The 19,972-nt window shown below is 37.8% G+C and overlaps 1 protein-coding gene across 9 annotated transcripts in view; it reads left to right on the top strand.

The window, feature by feature from the left end:
• arhgef10la (Rho guanine nucleotide exchange factor (GEF) 10-like a) overlaps positions 1 to 19,972 on the top strand; it is a 128,328-nt gene that overhangs the window by 11,948 nt on the left and 96,408 nt on the right. For 3 of the 9 annotated variants that reach the window (XM_028003007.1, XM_028003012.1, XM_028003006.1), the window contains 9 exons: positions 604 to 631; positions 10,031 to 10,176; positions 13,443 to 13,520; positions 13,615 to 13,745; positions 14,900 to 14,995; positions 16,681 to 16,789; positions 17,628 to 17,657; positions 17,834 to 17,934; positions 19,148 to 19,225. In XM_028003007.1, coding sequence (XP_027858808.1) covers positions 604 to 631; positions 10,031 to 10,176; positions 13,443 to 13,520; positions 13,615 to 13,745; positions 14,900 to 14,995; positions 16,681 to 16,789; positions 17,628 to 17,657; positions 17,834 to 17,934; positions 19,148 to 19,225 — 797 coding nt within the window. The remainder of the gene's footprint in view (positions 1 to 603; positions 632 to 10,030; positions 10,177 to 13,442; positions 13,521 to 13,614; positions 13,746 to 14,899; positions 14,996 to 16,680; positions 16,790 to 17,627; positions 17,658 to 17,833; positions 17,935 to 19,147; positions 19,226 to 19,972) is intronic. The other 6 variants (XM_028003010.1, XM_028003009.1, XM_028003008.1 and 3 more) reach the window with 6 other exon arrangements.

The following is a 19,972-nucleotide window of genomic DNA, read 5'->3' as shown; positions in this document are numbered from 1 at the left end:
TTTACCACATGGAGAATGGTGCCAAACAGGTGCTGCTAATTACACGGCCAGATAAAGCAGGGGATTTAGGTCTTGAAGAGGTTCTGTTGGACAAAGTGAAGCGATTAGGGCTTAATTAAAATGCTTTTCTACCACATCTATGTGTGGTAATCCGTTAAGTGGGCTGCTGAGATGCACGGGGGAGTTCTGGGCGATGATAATAATGTGTTTCAGAGGCCTGTTATACAACCTAGGAGTGAGAGTGGCTGGAATTCCGATCACCACCTCATCAGATGACATGAGTTTACTTGATTGGATCCAACAGAAATCGATGAGAGCATTTGTTGAACAAAACCTGTTTTGTTCAACATTTGCAGTGGGAGTGCTCAACAACCAGACAAAGTGGAGGCTCTAATGCAAAAGCTGTAAATCAACTTCATACTTGGATAACTCCCAAAACAGATTTTTTTTTCTCTTATCACAATATTAGTTCAAGATCCATCACATATTTGGACCTACAATGTTTTGATATTAAAAATATATGTATTTACAATAAAAAAAAAGCTTGCCCTAGGTTTCATTTATTTATCTCATGGTCGCTGATTTTTCTTTTTTTTTTTGTAGATGTTCCAGCCGCTGAGTCACCAAACGAGTAAGTTGCATTTGACTTTTATTGCACCATGGAGAAAACAACTAAAGGGTGGTGCATAAACGTAACTTGATACGGCAGCACAACACTCTTATGTCAGTATTCCAGAGATAATGTCATGCTCCCCCTCTTTCTAAACATCCCACAGTGGGTGGGAGACAGTATGATGTTATGCTACAGTATTTAACTGTAGCATAACAGTTAAATACTGTATTTAACTGTATGCTACAGTTTGTACATCACTTTGTCATGTACAAAGTGATGATGTAATGGAATTTTTGGGGGAAATCACAAGATTGTGTGATATTGCATGCAGTATTAAAGATCAGCTTTATTTATGTTTACAAAGCATGAAGGTTAATCAGTTCAACTGTGTTTTAATTCATTGGCCACAGAAAATAAAATTAGTTGGTCGAGCTCTTCAACTGCAGACACATTCTGACAAAGATGCAATACAACAGATCACACATAATTAAAACATTAAGATTAGAGTTAAGAGTTCAGAAACAATACACCACTGCTCCTCATTATTATCAAATGAATAACAAAAACATCTAGTGTCACTCTAAGATCTCGTTTTAGTTTTTTCTAGAAGACAAGCCAAGCAGAAACACTTTTTGACTCAGTAACAAACAAGTTTAACATTCAGTGCATGTCTGGATGTAGCCTTATTTTTTTTTGCAAGTGTTCCATTTATTGGTGATAGTGCTGATGACCCTGTAACCACAACAGTCTGAGTTGCATCTTGCAAACATAAACAGCTGTCCATATAAACTATTAAGGTCAAAGCCCTTCTGAAAAGCACAGAAAACCACAAAGTGCACAGAGTAGCCAGTGTTGGCTGATAATGAGGCAGCAGCAGTAAGATTAAGTAGTCCACTGCCTACTGAATGAATTTAGTTGGAGGCTGTACACACTGCATCATCAAAACTATACAGGGAGACTGGCAGTCAAATTTGTCATTTTCTACATTTTCTTGTTTTTAAAAAAGTTTACTTGTAAGGAAAGTTGTAAGCAGTAATGTTGAACTGCTTGGGAAAGAGGCCTTCATTGATTATGGTAAGATAAGATGAGATAATTGATTTGTCCCCCATGGAATAAATCTGTCTTAGAAAAGAGGACAAGACTGCAGTCAATCAAATTTAAAACACACTAATGCACAATGTTAATGTGCAAAGGAAAGCACTGACTTCAAAGTGCATTTAAACAAACATACAGTCAAGCCCAGATTTTAGCATGGGCTTACCGGGCCCAGGGCCCCTGCATTTTGAGGTCCCTGAAAGATTTTTTCAGGGCCCTCAATTTTTGTGAATGAATAAGGTCAGAATACCTTAATTTTATCACTGGCGAAGAGGATTTTGGTGGCATTGTTGAAACCCCACCATATACATATATATACAGTACAGACCAAAAGTTTGGACACACTTTTTAATTCAATGAGTTTCCTTTATTTTCATGACTATTGACATTGTAGATTCACACTGAAGGCATCAAAACTATGAATAACACATGTGGAAATATGCACTAAACAAAAAAGTGTAAAACAACTGAAAATACCCCTTATATTCTAGTTTCTTCAAAGTAGCAACCTTTTGCTGTGATTACTGCTTTGCACACACTCTGCATTTTCTTGATGAGCTTCAAGAGGTAGTCACCTGAAATGGTTTTCACTTCATAGGTGTGCCCTCTCAGGTTAATAAGTGGGATTTCTTGCCTTATAAATAGTCATGAAAATAAAGAAAACCCATTGAATTAGAAAGGTGTGTCCAAATTTTTGGTCTGTACTATATATATATATATATATATATATATATATATATATATATATATATATATATATATATATATATATATATGTTAATGACTTAATATATATATATATATATTTATTTATTTATTATATATAGTGTGTGCATGTTAATGTGCAATTGTATAACTATGACTAAGCATGGCCCGCACTATGGCTCAAGCCCAGGGGCCCACACCCTCCTAAATCCGGCCCTGCATACAGTGCCCGTACATGAAAGTCAGTTCAATTGTGTAAGACGGGTTTTAAAAAAACTTGTCTTACTTCAGATGTAACTATGAATTTAGTCATTATGCATATTAGATCTGTTGTAAGAGTCAGTTGGACTCAAGTCAGACTATGACAAGGTCACTCTAAAACCTTCTTTTTTATTACTGCTTTTAAGCCATTGGTAGATTTGCTTTTCTTTAGATCAGTATCCATCTACGTAACCCAAGTGTCCTTGAGGATGAAGTCACGAACTGATGGTCGTACATTCTCCTTGCTCTGGTTGACAGCAGAATTTATAAGTGTGTTGTTGATTCCTTCTTGAAGTCATTTTTGTAGGCTGGTCATTACTGGGAAGGTTCACTGCTGTTCCATGTTACTGTCATTTCTACATAATCCTCTTTGGTAGTTCCCTTCTGTTTAAAATGTTTTTATAAATAGTTCTACAACCTTTTTTCTAGACTGATTATTGTTAATGACTTAATTTCTGAGCTGTCATATTAATTTCTATTGTTTGGAGGATAATTTGTTTTAACCTCGATGTTGTCAGACAGGCTCTGGTTGTTGCTGGTGAAACTGAGCCAAGACATTTAGTTAATCTAAGTAAATCCATAATTTAGCAATACAAGCATTATATTTCCACACAGGTAAGTTGGTTTAAATAGCTATTTCTCCTCAATAGCAAACATAACTTCCAAATATTAGCTTTTATGCAAGCTGTCTTCGACTGAAATTGAACTCTGTTTGATCTGAAACATTTAAATATGACTAGAAAAGCAATAAAAGAAAAACAAACATTGTATGATTTGGACAAATGTTTTTATGTGTAATTTTATTACACTTTGTTAACTACTATAACCTGCAACACAGTTTTCTCTCGTATGTGCTTTAGTTATTGAAATAGAAATAATAGGGTAAAAATCTGAAGTAGCAGGTCACACCTCAAAGGAAACTGAAAATTGTCATGGATCAAGAAAACCCTTCTTGTTGCATCTCTAGACTTATTTGGTCCTTTTGATTGGCTACAATGAAGCAACTTGGCATTTTAGGGCAAAACATAGCTGTTGACATCTTTGTAGCAGTCCACTGTCTCTTTATTTTCTGTGTGAATGGTGCTCATTGTTTGGCTACTCATGGGCCCTATATCTATGCTAGTTTTGCAGTCCATGTTTTATTTATATATTATTTAAAGGTTTTTCACATCAGACGTTTTATGAATTTATCTGCTTAAATAGACAACAATTTTACAGTTTGGGAGAAATATAATAAAAATGTCCAGACAGTTTCCCCCCCCAAAGTACGACAGTACACACTCAGTTGAAAACTAAATTAAATGCATTTGGACATTTATGTTAATACATCCATTTGTGCATGTCATTCTGTGCAGTGGGTACATTTTTATACCGCTGCATACTGAAATCTTGACAGTGATGTGCAAGCAGGTTATAAACTGGGACATTCTGTCTAGAAGGAACAGATTTCTTTTTAGAGTTCTACTCGTCAGTGCTTTGAGCTGTATGAATAAAATTCCATCAGTCTTTATCATATTTAGGTCGTTAAAGATCGTTTAAAAGCCCACACAAAGTGCAAACCTCACAGGTTCAAAACACGGTCTTTGGCTGATTAGAAATCCTTTCATGGCTGCCTTTTTGACAGTATGAGTGACAGCTCCATCAGCCTCCTATGAGCACCGCTTCAAGGTGTGTTTTGTTGTGTAATTCAAAGCTTATTTCAGGCTGCCTGCAAACTGAGGGAAGGGCTAATCACCCCTTTAAGCTGAAAACACCTGCAGTACCATTAAGAAGCAGATGTGTCAAAATGTAGTGTCATAAAACATAAAGTAACTGCAGTAATCTGTAGCTCTGAGACCAGATTTTCTGATAATTTAGGTATGATGCATACAATACTGATAAGTTAAGCATTTATTTGTGATGTAAAATCCAATCTTGCCAAGATACTCAGAAAGGTGCAATAATAGCAGCAAACAGTCTGTCAGTCTTATGCAACATCTAAAATATTTTATTATTTCAACTCTTACTCACTGTTTTTGTATCTAAACATTTGTGGGAGTATCACCTTACTCTTGTGCCCTTATTCAGCATCTGTCTTGTTTTTGCTTATCCATATCCCACATGCAGATTCATTCACACATACTCTTACTTATTTTTTAGACTTATTTAAATTTTGTCATGTTATAACCAAAATGCCAAGACAATTGATTAGGATTTTATGCTGTGTAGCAGAGCACAATTGTGAAGTGGAAAGGAAAGCAATACTTGTTTTTCAAAATTTTTTACACATAAATCTGGGTAGGGAAGTCTGCACACATGTTAAGTCTCATTGAGCCGATACTACTCATTACCAGCTATTGCAGCAAAAGCAGCCTCAGGTCTTTTGGATTTTCACATCTGTGGATGAACTTTTGAAAGCTAGTAGTAACCAACTCTGAGCTGCTGTTTGATGTATTTCCTTAATTCATATTTCTTTGTTGTAAATGTATGCCTCATACACCACAATGCTCAGGCTTAGTTTTAACTGTTGCTGGCACCTTATGCTTTATTTCCATTTATAGTTATTGTATATATAATGTTTTTGCTTGTCTATCCCTTCCTAGACTGTACATGGACTGGGTGGATGTAAGCAAGTGACTTTTTAAAAAATTAATAGTTAAATGTTTTCTGACCTGATTTGACATCGATAGATTGATATTTTTACCCATTGCTGTTTGGAAAATAGTTAAAAATTAGACTGGATGTGCATTAAATTTAAGTCCTTCCCAAAATAGTACTTCAGTTATACTAACTGGAGTGATGTAGCTCCAAATGAAAACAAGTTAAAGAAAGTATTAAAGGAAGTAAGGAAGTATAAACACTTATTTTTCTGGTCTGTCAAAAACAGGACCATTAATGGTTTTAAGGAGAAGATGTGAGAAATAGTTCAGAGTGGTCTGAATAATTTTGAAATACACTGTTGAAATATTAAACTTTAGTAATATATACACAGCATTACCTTTATAACACATATTATTTTGTAAATCTCAGTGGGGTCCTGAACAAAGTGCTATCTTTGTCATTCCCTATCCAAATACTTTTTTTTATTTAAAAAGAAAAAAGACCGTTTGAACTTTTCTCCCAATTAGAAATAGATTTTCTCCAAAGAATGCAATCTGTCTGTCTACTGGCTAAAAAGATGTATAACTGATCTAAAATGACCTCACATATAACATTACTTCATATCACCTTGTTGTGAAAAAAAAAAAAAACACTTATAAAAGGTTGTTAGCTTCCAGCCCTAGAGACGCAGTAAATGATCATGTGATAGTTTATTGATTCTTAAAAGGGAACAGGCTTCTTACCTTCCTGGCTCTGTGGGGGGAGGAGTGAAAGGGGTCAGCAGTCAAAGTCACCTAAAGAACAGCAGCCCGGGAGCTGACTGACTGATGTTCTCTTTCTAAAGAATATTTTATCTTGAACTTAAGGAGCTTTTATATTTGATTGCCCCAAGCAAACTGAATCATATCAGCCCACGTAAAGCAATATTAAACAAACTTTAAAAAAAAAAAGAATTCTAGCCATGAAGACTCTCTTTTTATACTGTGCTTTGTATGCTATGTATGTTTACTTATTTTGATCAAGCTAAGAGAATGCAGGATCAAGAAAAAAAAACCATGGCATAAATCTTATTAAATTTATTGCTCTGCAGTTTTTAGGGCCAATTTGATGAAAACATGCAGGGGCCCTAAATTACATTATTTTGATTATGCCTCCCCCACCGCACTCCCCGCCTATGCTCAGAGGAAGTGTGCTCAGAAACCTCTACTCATAGCTGACTTCAGGGTTTGTGTTTCTGGCCTTTCCTGTGCTGAAAGGACTGAGCCGTATTTATACGCAGGTGTTAACCTGTCGTTGTGTGTGAATATTTCTGCTGAGTGTATATTCAAATCTCTGAATGGCTGGATACGTGTGTACTCAAGTATGTGTGTGCGTGTGTTTGTGCATGTAATAAAGCCACCATGAGGTCTTGGTAATTCCTCACACAGGGAGATTTCTGCTGAGTGCACATTTCCACTTTGGGTTTTCAATAGAGTGGCCTTTTAAAGGAGAGCTACCAATAGCACTTTCCACAATCTAGGGGTTAAGTCTGTCAGCACACTCCCAAGATCTGTCAGCAGTTTTAGAACAATACTGCCAAAATTTCTTTTGAGATATATTTTTCCCATTACAGAAATATGGGATTTTCTTTTGAATTTGCAAAGGTAGCAACTTAGTTACTTATTGGCTCAAGGAAGCTTTATCCAACTGTGAGATTTGTATATGTGCCGATGTCTGATTCCTTCGGCTTCACTTTTTATATCGTTTTAATTTCATTTTCAATAAACACACTGAACTCAGCCGAGTGCACCGACAAGATGAAGACTAAATAAACCATGAAAATATGGCATCTCTCTTTCACTTGTTTGACCTTGGAGAGCAGAAGTTGCATGTTTTTGTTCAAGCTTTATTTTTTCACAAAAATTATTTCTTTTTGTAAGGAAACTCATCTTTAGTGCTTCACAGAAAACTTTTTTTCACAGCTCCTTTATTTAACATATAACCTTGCTGCCTTAGTTAGCAGAACTTTTAAAGCTAAAATTAATAAGCAAAACTGCAGATGCTTTAGAAGTATAATAAGGTGCAGCAAAATAAATATCCCGGGTGCTAAATAAATGGAATTTGTCATGTCTTGACGATGTTTAGCAGTGGAGCTGTGTGCATTGTGGAAACGGTTCAATAAGAAGGGGCGGCAGATGTTTATGGAGCAGATTTATGACCCGAGAACAAACAGAGCTCTAATACGGTCAGCACATTGCTTGTGCAGGTTTACAGAAACAGCTGTTCCCAGAAGGGGGCGCTAAAACAGGTAAAGCCCCCGTGTTCTTCCTGAAGGGAATGGAAACAGATGGAAGTGTGAGATTTGCATTCAAACAGCTCCCACTTAAGGCTGTGCTCTTCCCTGGGCTGTGTCATTTGCATTAAAAAATGATTTCCCCTCCCCACTCTCCTTGAGCTACATGACTCACTACAAGTTGTAGGCTCAGATAAGTTGTGAAGGCGTGCGCAAATATACACCCGGATCAATGGCGAAGCTGCTAAAATCACTCAAACCTGATGTGAATGTGTGCAGTCAGCCAGAGGATTTGTGTATCAGCATTGTTCTCTTTTTTCACACAGGCAATTTTAATGACAGGAGATCAGTTTATCGCAAGACTTGTGCTGGCAAATGGTTCTTTTTTGTTTTTTGCAATGGCGGAGATGAGTCTTATCATTTAGATGGAGATGAATTTTCCTGCTCCAGGGTAATACTGAGCTCTCTATGGAAGCTTGACACCACTGCAACACTAAATGACTACTATCACTGCCTCTCATGTGATTTGCTGGCAGAGCATTACATCTACATTTAGGTATGAGGAGAAGGTAAACACAGTGAGAATTGCTTTAATGTACAAAGATATCAATGTTGTACTTCTGAAAACATTGAAAAATGTTTGTTAATCAGTGCCTGCATGCATGATTGCTGTTCCATTTGACAGCACTTGTTGAATCCAAACATAAGCACACATCAGTCTGTTTAATGAGGTACTGATTAGGTGATCTTTTGAACTCTGACACTGGTGGAGAGCATGCTGGATACATGAAAGCAGTGAATGAAAATGCATCTTATTTTTATGCCAATGGCATCATCACTTTCCCACACATGTGACAATATAGAATACACAGTTTAAACCAAGATGAGCATAACATTATATGATTTTTCTTTTCTTGGATAATTGCAACATTTTTGTTTGTGTTGTACTCAGAAACAGATGCTAAATGTGAAATCAGGAAAACTACAGATTTTGTGTTCTTCCAGAGCTCTAATGTACATTATAATATATATTTATGAAATTGAAGCTTATTTTTAAAATGACCAGAGTTTGGCCAAAAAACAAAGAGAAAAACAAAACATATTTTATAATTAATTCTTGTGCACAGTTTTTTTTCTATCAGTGTGAGATGTGCTTTTTGTTCTGATCCCAAAATGAAAAGTATGCAAAGTTTTTTGCTGTGTTCCAAATTATGGCACTTCTAAGTAGATGTTTACCTCATAAGTCTTTATCTTTGTTTTCCAATTCTGCTGCTGCAGGCTTAGCAAGTGTTGTTCTGATGTTGCAAAGAGGGGCAGATTTAATTAGTTTAGATGGGTCTCTCCTATATGCAGGATGTTGTCATATTATCAGTCATGTGGGGGAGGATGAAAACTCACTGGCAGCGCAAACACAGTCACAGTGATTGCTGTGTCAACAAGATTTTCCCCTGTGATGTTATGCAGTCTGCTTCATTCAAAATAACAGCAGTGAAAAAGCAAACTGCTGCCATGACATAATGATTTGACAGCACACCGGAACAAGTTAATTTAAGTGTAACCTTTCCATGAGACTATTTACACACTGTCTCTTGGGCTATTCTTAGTACTAGTATTTTAATAGTTTTCTGGTCATTGTCGTATGTAATACGGTATCTGGTCGTTTTCAAGGATTTTCTTTTTCTTCTTTTTAATTTTTAACCTAATTTACTGGTGTATATTGTTCAGTTATTTTAAAAGTTTGCAAAGAACTTATTTTTTTTGTTTCAGAACATTTTTACTGGCAGTGTTGCTAAACTACAGTTTATTTCAACTTTTCTGATCAAATCTATGAAAAACACAAAAGATAACAGAGTTTGACACATAGAATGGTATTTTTCCAAGCAGTGTTTCCAAAACTCCCAAATGGAAACTACTACCTTCAAATGAAATTCCATGATAAATGTGAGAGAAAAATAGGAAAAAAAAGAAACATTTTAACTCTTGATCTGATTTTGTTTTTGCTGTGTTAAAATAAACACCTCAATATTTATGGGATTGTGTAGTCCAGAAACATTCAGTTTCATATATAGTAGATAAATTGTATACTTTAATTTTTAAAACTGCACACCATGAACTGGTGCCAAAAGCTGCAGTGGCCATGTTTGTATTTTTTGCCAGATGCCATGTTTTATTTCCTTCTACAATGCTAAAAGATAAAAGGAACAAAGCAGAAAGGCTGCTGTGGAGGGAAAAATGGACAGTTTCCAACAAAGGGTTAGAAATATGGTCCTATTTCCACTGAACAAAAATAGATCCTCTTAAAGACATCTTTATCATTTGCAAGTAGCAATACGTGTTCCGTAAGACTTTAGGGAGTATGCTTTTACATGCTTGGATTGCAAACAACTATTCGACCCCCATCAACAAGCACTTAGCCTCCCCTTCCTCTCTGTGAAATTAACTTGTAATGAGGCACGCAGCACTCAGTGTTGGTTTAACTGTGCTAATGTTTGGGTACCTTCCAGGGTCTCAGCAGCAGCAGCAGCAGCCGAGCCCAGTGCATCAGATCGTCGTTTGGGAGAGGAGCTTCCTGTGGTGCCGCTGTCTGATTCAGGAGATCACAGCAAAGAAACCGTTCAGCAAAGCTCTGACTCGAAGGACATCTCTGAAGGTACCAAACAAAATTATACTGGCACTGAACTGATGTACCTTATATTGCAGTTAAAGGGTTTAATATCAGGCCAGAAAGATTAAGCCTACTGTAAGCTTGCCCTGGGATTCAGGCTCATTCCACTCATGTATTATAGTGTTCGCACTGTGGACAGATCTGATGGAAAACCAATTGGACCTCCAGAGATACGTAAACAATACTGTGGCCACACCATATAGAAACTGGCAGTGAAAATTGTGCACCAGTTGGCAATACACATTGCATGGTCCAACTTTGATCAAAGCTGGCAACAACACCACATTATACATCCGGGGTCAGTGTGTAACTGCAGTTGATTACTGCAGTGAAAAAAACATGAATATCATATACACACATATATAGGAATACACATCAACACAGCAAACAATGACTCAAACACACCTGTGTTTTGTTGGGATTTGATTTCTGTGCAGACATGACATGAATACAATTAATTCAGGATGAGGATCAATAGAGATCCATTTCCATGGGGAAAATTGCTTTTGGATTTTGACTCAGTCAGCAGGGCTGCCGTTATTTGAAAGCGGCTTAGAAATGAGAGATGCAAAGGAGCAATACTGCACAACATTTTTTTAATGTCTTCCTCTTCTGATGATTTTCATACACAGAATTCCTCATACAAAGTAGTTGAAAATTCAAAATTATATAAAACCTTTCTTTCTGCCATCTATATTTATGAAGCAAAAAAAGGGAAAAGCAAACTAACTTAACACAGGGTAAAATCTAATGAGAAATCTTTCTCTTGTATTAATGTTTTTTTACTTTCTGCTTTGTAATTTTAGTCTTTAAACATCAGAGTCCAGAATGTATTTTGCATAATAATAACTTGCCAGCTTGTGCAAATTGGTTCTACATGCTGTCAGAGTTTTTCACATTGATCAAATATACTTTAGATGGTTCATTATGAATAATGAAGTGATTCCTGTTTGAAGAAGCAATCATTTGCCTTCAGTCCTTGAATGTGGTCATGACACATGAGATTGTGATGTTCTGACATTGATTTGTAAATGCTTCTCTCTTTTCTATTTATAACAATTAGTTATATTTATTATGATGGAGTATGTCAGCCTAGTGTTACTGTGCTGCCATATAAAGCTGAATAAACTATGCAAGGACAGCAAAGAACTTTCTCCTCACAAAACTTGAAGGAACAAGCGATGTTCCTCAGGGGACCAGTAGAATTTCTGGGCCTCCTAAATTCAGTTGCTTTCCTCTTTCTGCTGACACCTTTCTGACTGCACAACTAGGTGGAAATATATGAAAAGAAATGTGTTTTTTTTTCAATTATGAGAAAACAACAACAATATTTTAACATACATTTTTCTTCCCCAAGGGTTTCTTCAAGGTCCTTTAGAATTTTAGTCTGAATAATCCACAACAGGAAAGCACGTCTCCAGTAAGATTAATTAAAAACGGTGATTGTTGCTGTTCAGAGCTTAGAAGAGTGTGTAGACAAATCAGTGTTTAAAACCAAATCAATAAAGCTCACTGAGGTAAATTAGGCTGAAACACTCTCAAAGCAGTTAATGACAAATCCTGCCAGGCATGGAGATGGAATGGGTCAATAGCTCAAACAAGCTGGATACAATCTTGTTAAGTCACGTGGACAAAGCCGTTAGAGCAACATCCACAAGAGATGTGCTTGATCTCCCTAAGGACAAGAACCTTTAAATAAAGCGACTGGCCACTTAATTAGGTACATCTATTCAAATGCTTGTTAAAACAGATAGCAAATCAGCCAATCATGTTGCAACAACTCAACACATTTAGGCTTCTAGACGTGGGGAAGACGAGTTGAAGTACACAGAATCAGAATGGGGAAGAAAAGTGATTTAAGTGACTTTGAATGATGTGTGGTTGTTGGGACTTGACAGATTTTAACCATATTTTTCTTAAACATCTGATCTAGTGGGAATTCCAGGCATAACTATCTCTTTGGCTTACAGAAAATGGTCCAGGAAAGATGAAATATCCATTGTGTGGCCATTATACAGATGAAAAATGCTTTGTTCGTGTAAATTTTCAGAGCAGAATGTGCAGACCGCTTTGAGATGATAATAAGGCGGCAGTAGCTTGAACAAAATATAGCTACCTTCCTTCAGTACCTGAAACCAGACGTTGCTGTTTCCATGTTTTCCACATCCCTACTCTATAGTGGATCTTAGAGCAAAGTCAATGACTCAATGCAATCAGTTGGACGTCCTTATAAATATTTTAATGAGTTATATTATAAACTGAAGCTGACTGTATTGTATTATAACTAGGGTCACAACAGAATGCATTTAAATTCATACATTTAAATTTAAACTGAGTTGAACCTCATTCAGTTTAAACCTAGGCGCAGAAAGCAGCAAAACATCATAGTAGCTGTCACTCCTTTAATTTGAAAGCAGGAAACTGAAGCTACAGTTTGAATAGATTCACCAAAATTGGGCAAAACAGACTGGAAAAAAACTGTCTGGTCAGATGAGTACATTCAGTTTGGAAAACTCAGAATTGGATGTAAACAACATGAAAGAATGAATCCACCCTGCATTGAATCAGTGACTCAAGCTGCTGTTGTTGCAATAATGCTGTTGGTAATAGCTTCCTGGGACACTATAGGCTCCGTAGCCTTAGGCTGCATTGCTTAAACACTGCAGCCTACCTGTGGATGTCCGTTTCTTTATGACCATGGTGTACACATTTTCTGAAGCTCATAAGATCTTGAACTTGAACAAAACAATAAAATATGTTCCACACTGTACTCCAGTGGGCTCCACAATCACCAGCTGTCAGTTAAATAAAGCACTTTTGGAATGTGGTGGAATGGGAGATTTGAATCATGGATGTGTAGCTGACCTGACAAATCTGCAGCAACTGCATAAATGATCTCTGAGGAATATTTCTGACAGCTTATTAAATCTATACCACTAAAAATGAAAGCAGGTACTAGCAAGGTGTATCTAATAAAGTGGCCAGTGAGTGTATTCATAGGTCTAGGTTCTTTTCTAGCAAAAGCAAATATATTTTGTTCTGCCTCAAAATATTCAGACAAGAGAAAAACTGCATGTGAATGTCTTTGTGTTTTTCCTCTTGAGAGCAATAACATTTTGATCTATCAACAGAAAGTCCTAGAATGCCACTGCAAAAACGATTGAAGCTAAAAAGCAAAACTCATGTGTTTGTGCAACTTGATGAAACTTTTTGTTTCTTCTGTTTTTTGTCTATCTGTGCGGCTGACACAGAAGTAGGAGCACCAGAGGCTTCGTTAGAGGTGATCTATGATGACGTTCCCAGCGAGGAACCTCTCTCCCCTGATGAAGGTCGGCGGCTGCAGAATTGTGTTTGCCTCAAATGTTTGCTCTCTCATGACCTCCAACCTGCAGCCCCTGACCTGCTGTGTGTTTGTGTGTTCAGCAGACATGATCTATGAAGATGTCCAAAGAGAGAGTGGTCCTTTGGAGGCAAACAACGGGTGGAGCTCCAGTGAGTTTGAGAGCTATGATGAGCAATCTGATAACGACGCCAAGCTGCCGGCAAGGAGCAAGGTAGACCCCATGTCAAATCATTCCTGATATCTGTGTATATGGCTCACAGACAGGCCAGGTTGTTTGGGTCGGTTTTTCAGCACTTAAAACAATATCAAGGAGAATATTTCATTCGCTGCCTCTCTTTTGCAGTACTCTTTATTAATGTATAGAAGTGGAAGGAAGTGGTAAAGGACATGAAAAATGCATAAAAGGCTGTCAAGTTTTAAGCGAGCATTGTGAGATGAAAGTAAACATGAGACATTTCTGTTTGAAAAGCCACAGATTCCCTTGCCTCTTTTCTGCCAAGACTGCTGGTAATCACTGTGATGCTCCACAGTGTGCCGCTTCCACATGATGGCACTGTGTGCACATTGACATTGTGCTGCATTTTCTTTATGCTCCAGAAGCTTTAAATGTGGCTTCATCACTGCAGACATATGGGAAATCTGTAGTTGAGTCATTACTAATGTATAGATTTATACCTGCTTTCATTCAAACCTGAACATTGAAGGTGTTTCTGCATGGTTAATACTCTACTGTAATCTAAGAGGATACAGAGTTGAACTAATAATGTGAAAAACAAATGAGGCCAGAGGTAACAAAAATTCTTCTTGATGTGGGACAGGGAAAATGAGTTGCTTGGTAATTACACTGAGGTGCGGTGTGAAAAATGCCCCCACCGTTCTGTTGGCAGGTTTGTCTCAGACCGCTGAACAAAAGGAAGAATTCAGGTGTGCTGGATTTTACAATTAATGAAAAAAAGCTCAACTATTAGAGTCCAGCAGCCTTCATCAGAAACACATTGTTTTTAATTAGTTTCGCCCAATTAATTTTTCACCCGGTGAAGCCGAAGTTCTTGTTTAAGAAACCTGGAAGAGCTGCAGTAAAGTTTGTTTAGTTAATATTTGCTCCAAACTGCTTGCAGCCACTCTGAACCCTACATAAATCAGCGACCATTAGACACGACGCCTTTGACCACAGCAGTGCTCCGAGCTTTCACTCTCTGCGCTTGTGATTAATTCCCAGTGTTTCTCGGCTTTTCATTCCCCTTGATGACTTTGCATACCTTTCCTCTTCTGGTTTCTTTTTCTTGCTTTCCTCTTCCCTTTGGCTTTTGTGGCTTAACACTCCATGCACCTGTGCCCACCCGTCCCCATCCGATCCCCCTGTAGCTCTCACCTGAAGTGGATCGGCTGAGGGAGCGGTGTGCCAGGACCAAACGTGAACTGGCTATGAGGCTGTCTGGAAAGCACAACTATGACATCAAGGTATAACCCCAAGCAGCAACGGAACATAGTTACAGTTGCCCTGAACAATTTCCAAGATTTTCTACCTTCAGTGTGATATATATTCTATACAATGCAAATGAAAAACAAGTGAATCTATAAGGGAAAAATATACTGTACAGTAAGAATTAAACTAGGTTAAATAATCTGACTGCATAATTGCAAATGCACTGAAACTCAGTTCAGCATTCTTTTTTTCTTTCTGTGAAAAAACCTTTCATCAGTTTCAGTGAAGAGATGGCAACAGTGAAAAAACAGCAGATATTCACACTGTTCTGCAAGTGACAAGAATCTCATGTGTTCTTCATATATCTGAACAAAGAAGAAGGGCTTTATTAAAACAGAATGCTTATATATCAAAGGGGACATCTTGATCTGGCTAAAATCTCCACAGGACAGTTTGTCTGAAAGAAACAAAGTTTTGGTATGTTTGGCACAGAAACAATACTGCTCATTACAAATGGAACATTGTGTGTAGTGGTAGTAGCATTATTATTCTTAGGAGTGAAAATTTGTTATTTGTTAAATTGCATAAAATTCTGAATAGTGAAAAATTTCTGTGTTTCTTTTACTTAAGACCTTCAGGTATCTATTAGAGTCCAGACATATATCCAAGTCAGTAAAAGAATAACTTCATGAGAGAAAATGTAAAGCTTTCCAACTGCTGAGAACAGAACAGGATTGGACTGAAATATTTTGGATGAAGACTTGGAAGAAGACATGTTTCAGTCTGGTAGTTATGGAGAATTTTCCAAGGTTGTTAGTTTTAAGGTGTAAACATTTATGAAAGCAAGTTGTTGCAGCTCTTCTTTTCAAATAGTTTCTCAAATAACCCATTTATTAGATTTTCTTGTTTTAATTATACACAACATATGTCACACCAAAGGTGGATTACATTTCTTTTTTTTAAGTCTCAAAAGGCTGTAATTTTAATTGGGCTGTGTACACTTTCGAAGCCCACTTTGTGTCACATAATTTCATAGCGGAACTCAACTCCCTCTGCTATGTGTTTAACTACAGGATTGATGATCACCCAGAGCTGATAAATGCAATCTGTTATGCTCAGCTGACACAATGGCTTAATTGGCTCGCTGTGCCATCCTTCTTAGCTCTTCCTCTGCTCTGTGGCTTTGCTTTGAGACTATTGATCGGCCTGTTAGGCTCCCGTTTTATGTTTCCCTGCCTTGTTTAATATCAAGACAAATTCATGAAACTCATTAATTATTTAATAATAGTCTGCGTGTTTGCCTCCATAAACATCAGTGCAACTTGCTACCACTTTTTGACCTACTTTCTCGGAGTAGCATCATTTAAAAATACTACTCCCCTGAGTGTATTCTTGGTCTGTGGAGTCTGGTTGCATGGCCTCTGCGATGCTCAGGGTGGAGTTTGTGGTCAGCTGAATTTTTCCCACGCAAGGCAGCTGATGTGGATCTCCCTCTCTTACCATAATCTTTCCATGATATGCTCACAGGCTCTCTGATTAGAAAGCCGTACAGCGACCCACAGGGGAGTCGCAGATGGTGAGGCTCATGATGAGCCTGCTGAGCGCCACTTCTCTCTGTCTCTCTCCGGAGGAGCACCGTAGGTTATCAAGCCACCGCAACATGGCACTTCCCTCCAGCTCTGATGCTCCTTTGTTGTCTCTGTGTGCTCCACGCAACCAGGTTCAGCAGCTCATGAGGGCGGCAAGAACTGGAACGAAGGATGGACTCGAGAGGACCAAAATAGCCGTCATGAGAAAAGTGTCATTCCTGCAGAGAAAAGATCAAATGGGTAATTGAGGAAATTTTTAAAACTTTGCTGCTCTTGAGTTATGACTATAGAACGTTGTGTAATTTCTAAAGGAATCTGTAGATGCTTTAAAATTCATTGGAGCTTTTATAACATAAAAGACAGTTTACTTGGGTAAAAATCCAGCTTCGCCAAGCCGAATAGGAGTATCTAAGATGGTTGGGGTAGAAAGTCTGTTTTTTTTTCTTTTCAGAAATCCCTTGAGGCAAACATGAAAGTACTGTGGAAGAAGAGATCTTACTGATTATATTTAAAATAAATGAAAAAGACAAGCTTTTGCAATTTCAAGTAAGATGGGGTGGGAGTGTGGGTGAGAAAAGTTTCTGGTGTGCAAGAGAGAAAACATCCCATGTGGTATCATGGAGCTTGTGTTTCAGGAACCTTACAGTATAGACAGATCCGCATCAATGAATGGATAGCAGCATCATTAAGATAGATGGCAGACTCATGCCTGGAACACATCTTTAAGTCATCACACAAAGGATAGGAAGGACAGTGCTGCTATTTTTAGGTATTGATCGCCTGAAATCTTCATTGCTTTGTATGTTTCATCCAAAAATCCTCTGTTATAAATTTAAAGGCTTTAATTGGACTAATGAAACCTTCTGCTGTGTCTTAATGGCTATGGGTGAATTGGGGATTTTCACAGTTATATGCCGTTGTGCCAATGCAGAGATAAGAATGTGTTGGATTGCTTTTGTGCCTGATTTACTCCTACATACAGTATTGCCCTGAATTTTCTTCCTTTGCATGTTCTTTACTTCTCTCTTTCTCTCTCTATCTCACATTTCCTCTGCTCTCTCCCTTTTTTATTCTTCAGAGAGTTCAGAAGTTTCTTCATATTTTAGAGGTAATAAACTTAGCGTGTCACTGTGTCTCCAGCTGCTCTGAGATCTGAAGGCTGCCTTTCTGTTATTCTCTGTCCTTGTCACATTCTCTGTTACACACACACGCACACGCACACATTACTCAGACACAGCAACAATCTGACACTGCTCTCCTTTTTTTCATTTCTGAAATCTGCAGAGGAGGAGGATGATGCTGGATACCTGGATGTGGCTGTGTCAGAAGTGAAGCATCCTCCCCCGCAACTGAGCCCCATGCCAGAAGGGTTGACCAACCACCAGGTGCAGCTGACAGCAACCCCATCATCCATAAAAATCTATAACAGCTACACTTGTTAACAGCTTAGAAGCTAGTAGTTTGACTAGAAAAGCTAAAGAACAGTAAAACGTGCAATGTTTCGTAGAGTATATTGTTCGGGGGAGGCTTGTCACTTTGGTAAATTGAAAGTAGGGCTTTCCAACATGTGGTGAAAGTAGTGAAAGGGTCTATTTGCACCCAAACACAAGTAGTGTTGGTACAAAGCCAAGTCTAAAAACAAACTAGAGTCAAACCTCTGTTTATTGTGTTCAGCTTAATCGGTTTCCAGAAAGAGTATATAACCTGCTCACATGATTGCTTGTTCAAAAGAAAAAAAAGGATGAAGAAAATCTATTTATTGTTCTGATGCTACGTACATGAAGCGTCCTGTCTATTTTTCTTAACATTGTCTTGTTAACAATGTCTTGTTGTATAGTCTACATATTTACTGTATTTGATACACATTATTGTTCTTCCAAAGTTAAAATGAATCATAGAGTCTTGATCAGGACTTTCTATCTCTCATACTCATCCAAAAATTGAGTCTCCACCCATAAACTACACAAACTCTGTACCTTGTATATAGCATTGGAGGCGACTAGTTATTATATGTTTGCTTAAAAAACACCATAAGGAACATTCTGTACAATTAAAGCACAAAAAAACCCAGATGAAAAGTGGGACTCCTAGGTAGAGGTTAATATGACATAGTTTTTTCTACCCACACTGTCCAGCTACCTCTAGTCCTAATCAACACCATTCACCTGGGAGCCTGTAACACACAAGCACAAGTGAGAGACTCATCAAAATGTGCTCTCTGACAATAGCTTTCAATGGTGTATGCATGCCTATAACCAATTCAGTACTCAGTAGCCTTAGGATTATGCTTCAGGCTGTTAAAGAAGTAATTTGTTATTCAATATTTTTAATATCTGTTTGCTTTAAACTCCTGATCTTGTTTGTAAAAGCAGTGTGTTTTAACACAGCTAGAACAGCTGCTTTCATGTCACAGCACCTCCAGTGATTCAGCTCGTTCAAACAGACCGACTCCTCCGAGTCTTTTTCTCCTGGGACTAACACATGATTATGGTGTAATCCATCAACCGGTGCCGTGCTTAACTGAAAGCATGCCACACACCGCAGCCCAATCATGTCCTGTTAGAGCCTGAGCTCCTGACTGATCTGTTGTCCACGCAGGTTGTCAGGCGCCATATCCTTGGCTCCATCATTCAGAGCGAGCGGAGCTACCTGGAATCTCTCAGGAGGATCTTGCAGGTGAGCTGTTTAGTCCTCCTGTCCTCTCCTGCCACATGCAATATCTTCACAGTTTAGCCACTGTGAATTACACTGAAAAGAGAAGCAGAGATATTCATCAAATTATGAAGGTGTCTGTGCATAAATAATCTTGATAAAATACCTATGCTTTTTTGGAGGGGGCTTCATGCTGATGCAGAGAAAGAGAGGCTGTCAGGCTTGCACAATGGGGATGCAGTCGCTCCTCTTTAATCTCCCTTGATAAAAAGGAAAAGGAGACCTCTTATCTCATCATCACTGAAAAATTAAAAAAAAGCCCAGTGAAATAGAATTAACTACAATCAATGGTTGCTTTGTGTGCAATAGAACTTTTCATTGTCAAGATAGAATGTCCTGCCTTTGTTAGGGGTTGGCATTAATTTTCAGGTTTTTTGTGAAGTTCATTGCTTTTAAAACTTTTTTTTTTTGTGATTCAAATAGAGCAGCCAAGTAGTAACGAAAATGCACTGTTTCCAGACACATGACATGATTTGGATACAAAAGAGATCCTGAACAATTGGAAATGTTCAATAATGTATAACACCACAATATAGCTGAATGGTTTCTGGTGCTGCTTTCTGATGTTCCTTGTGTCTGCTTGTAAATTACAGTGGTGGGTTAGAGAAAATTCATGAGGAGATCAACACTTTTCCCTTCTGTGAAAAACCATCAACTGATGTTTTTGCTTCCATTGCAATTCTGGCTCTAAATTTTGAAGAAGTGATTGGC

This window comes from Xiphophorus couchianus, chromosome 20 (assembly GCF_001444195.1).
Source record: "Xiphophorus couchianus chromosome 20, X_couchianus-1.0, whole genome shotgun sequence".
Lineage (NCBI taxonomy): Eukaryota > Metazoa > Chordata > Actinopteri > Cyprinodontiformes > Poeciliidae > Xiphophorus > Xiphophorus couchianus.
Note: the sequence above shows the minus strand (reverse complement) of the source record. Positions and strands in the feature narration are given on the sequence as shown.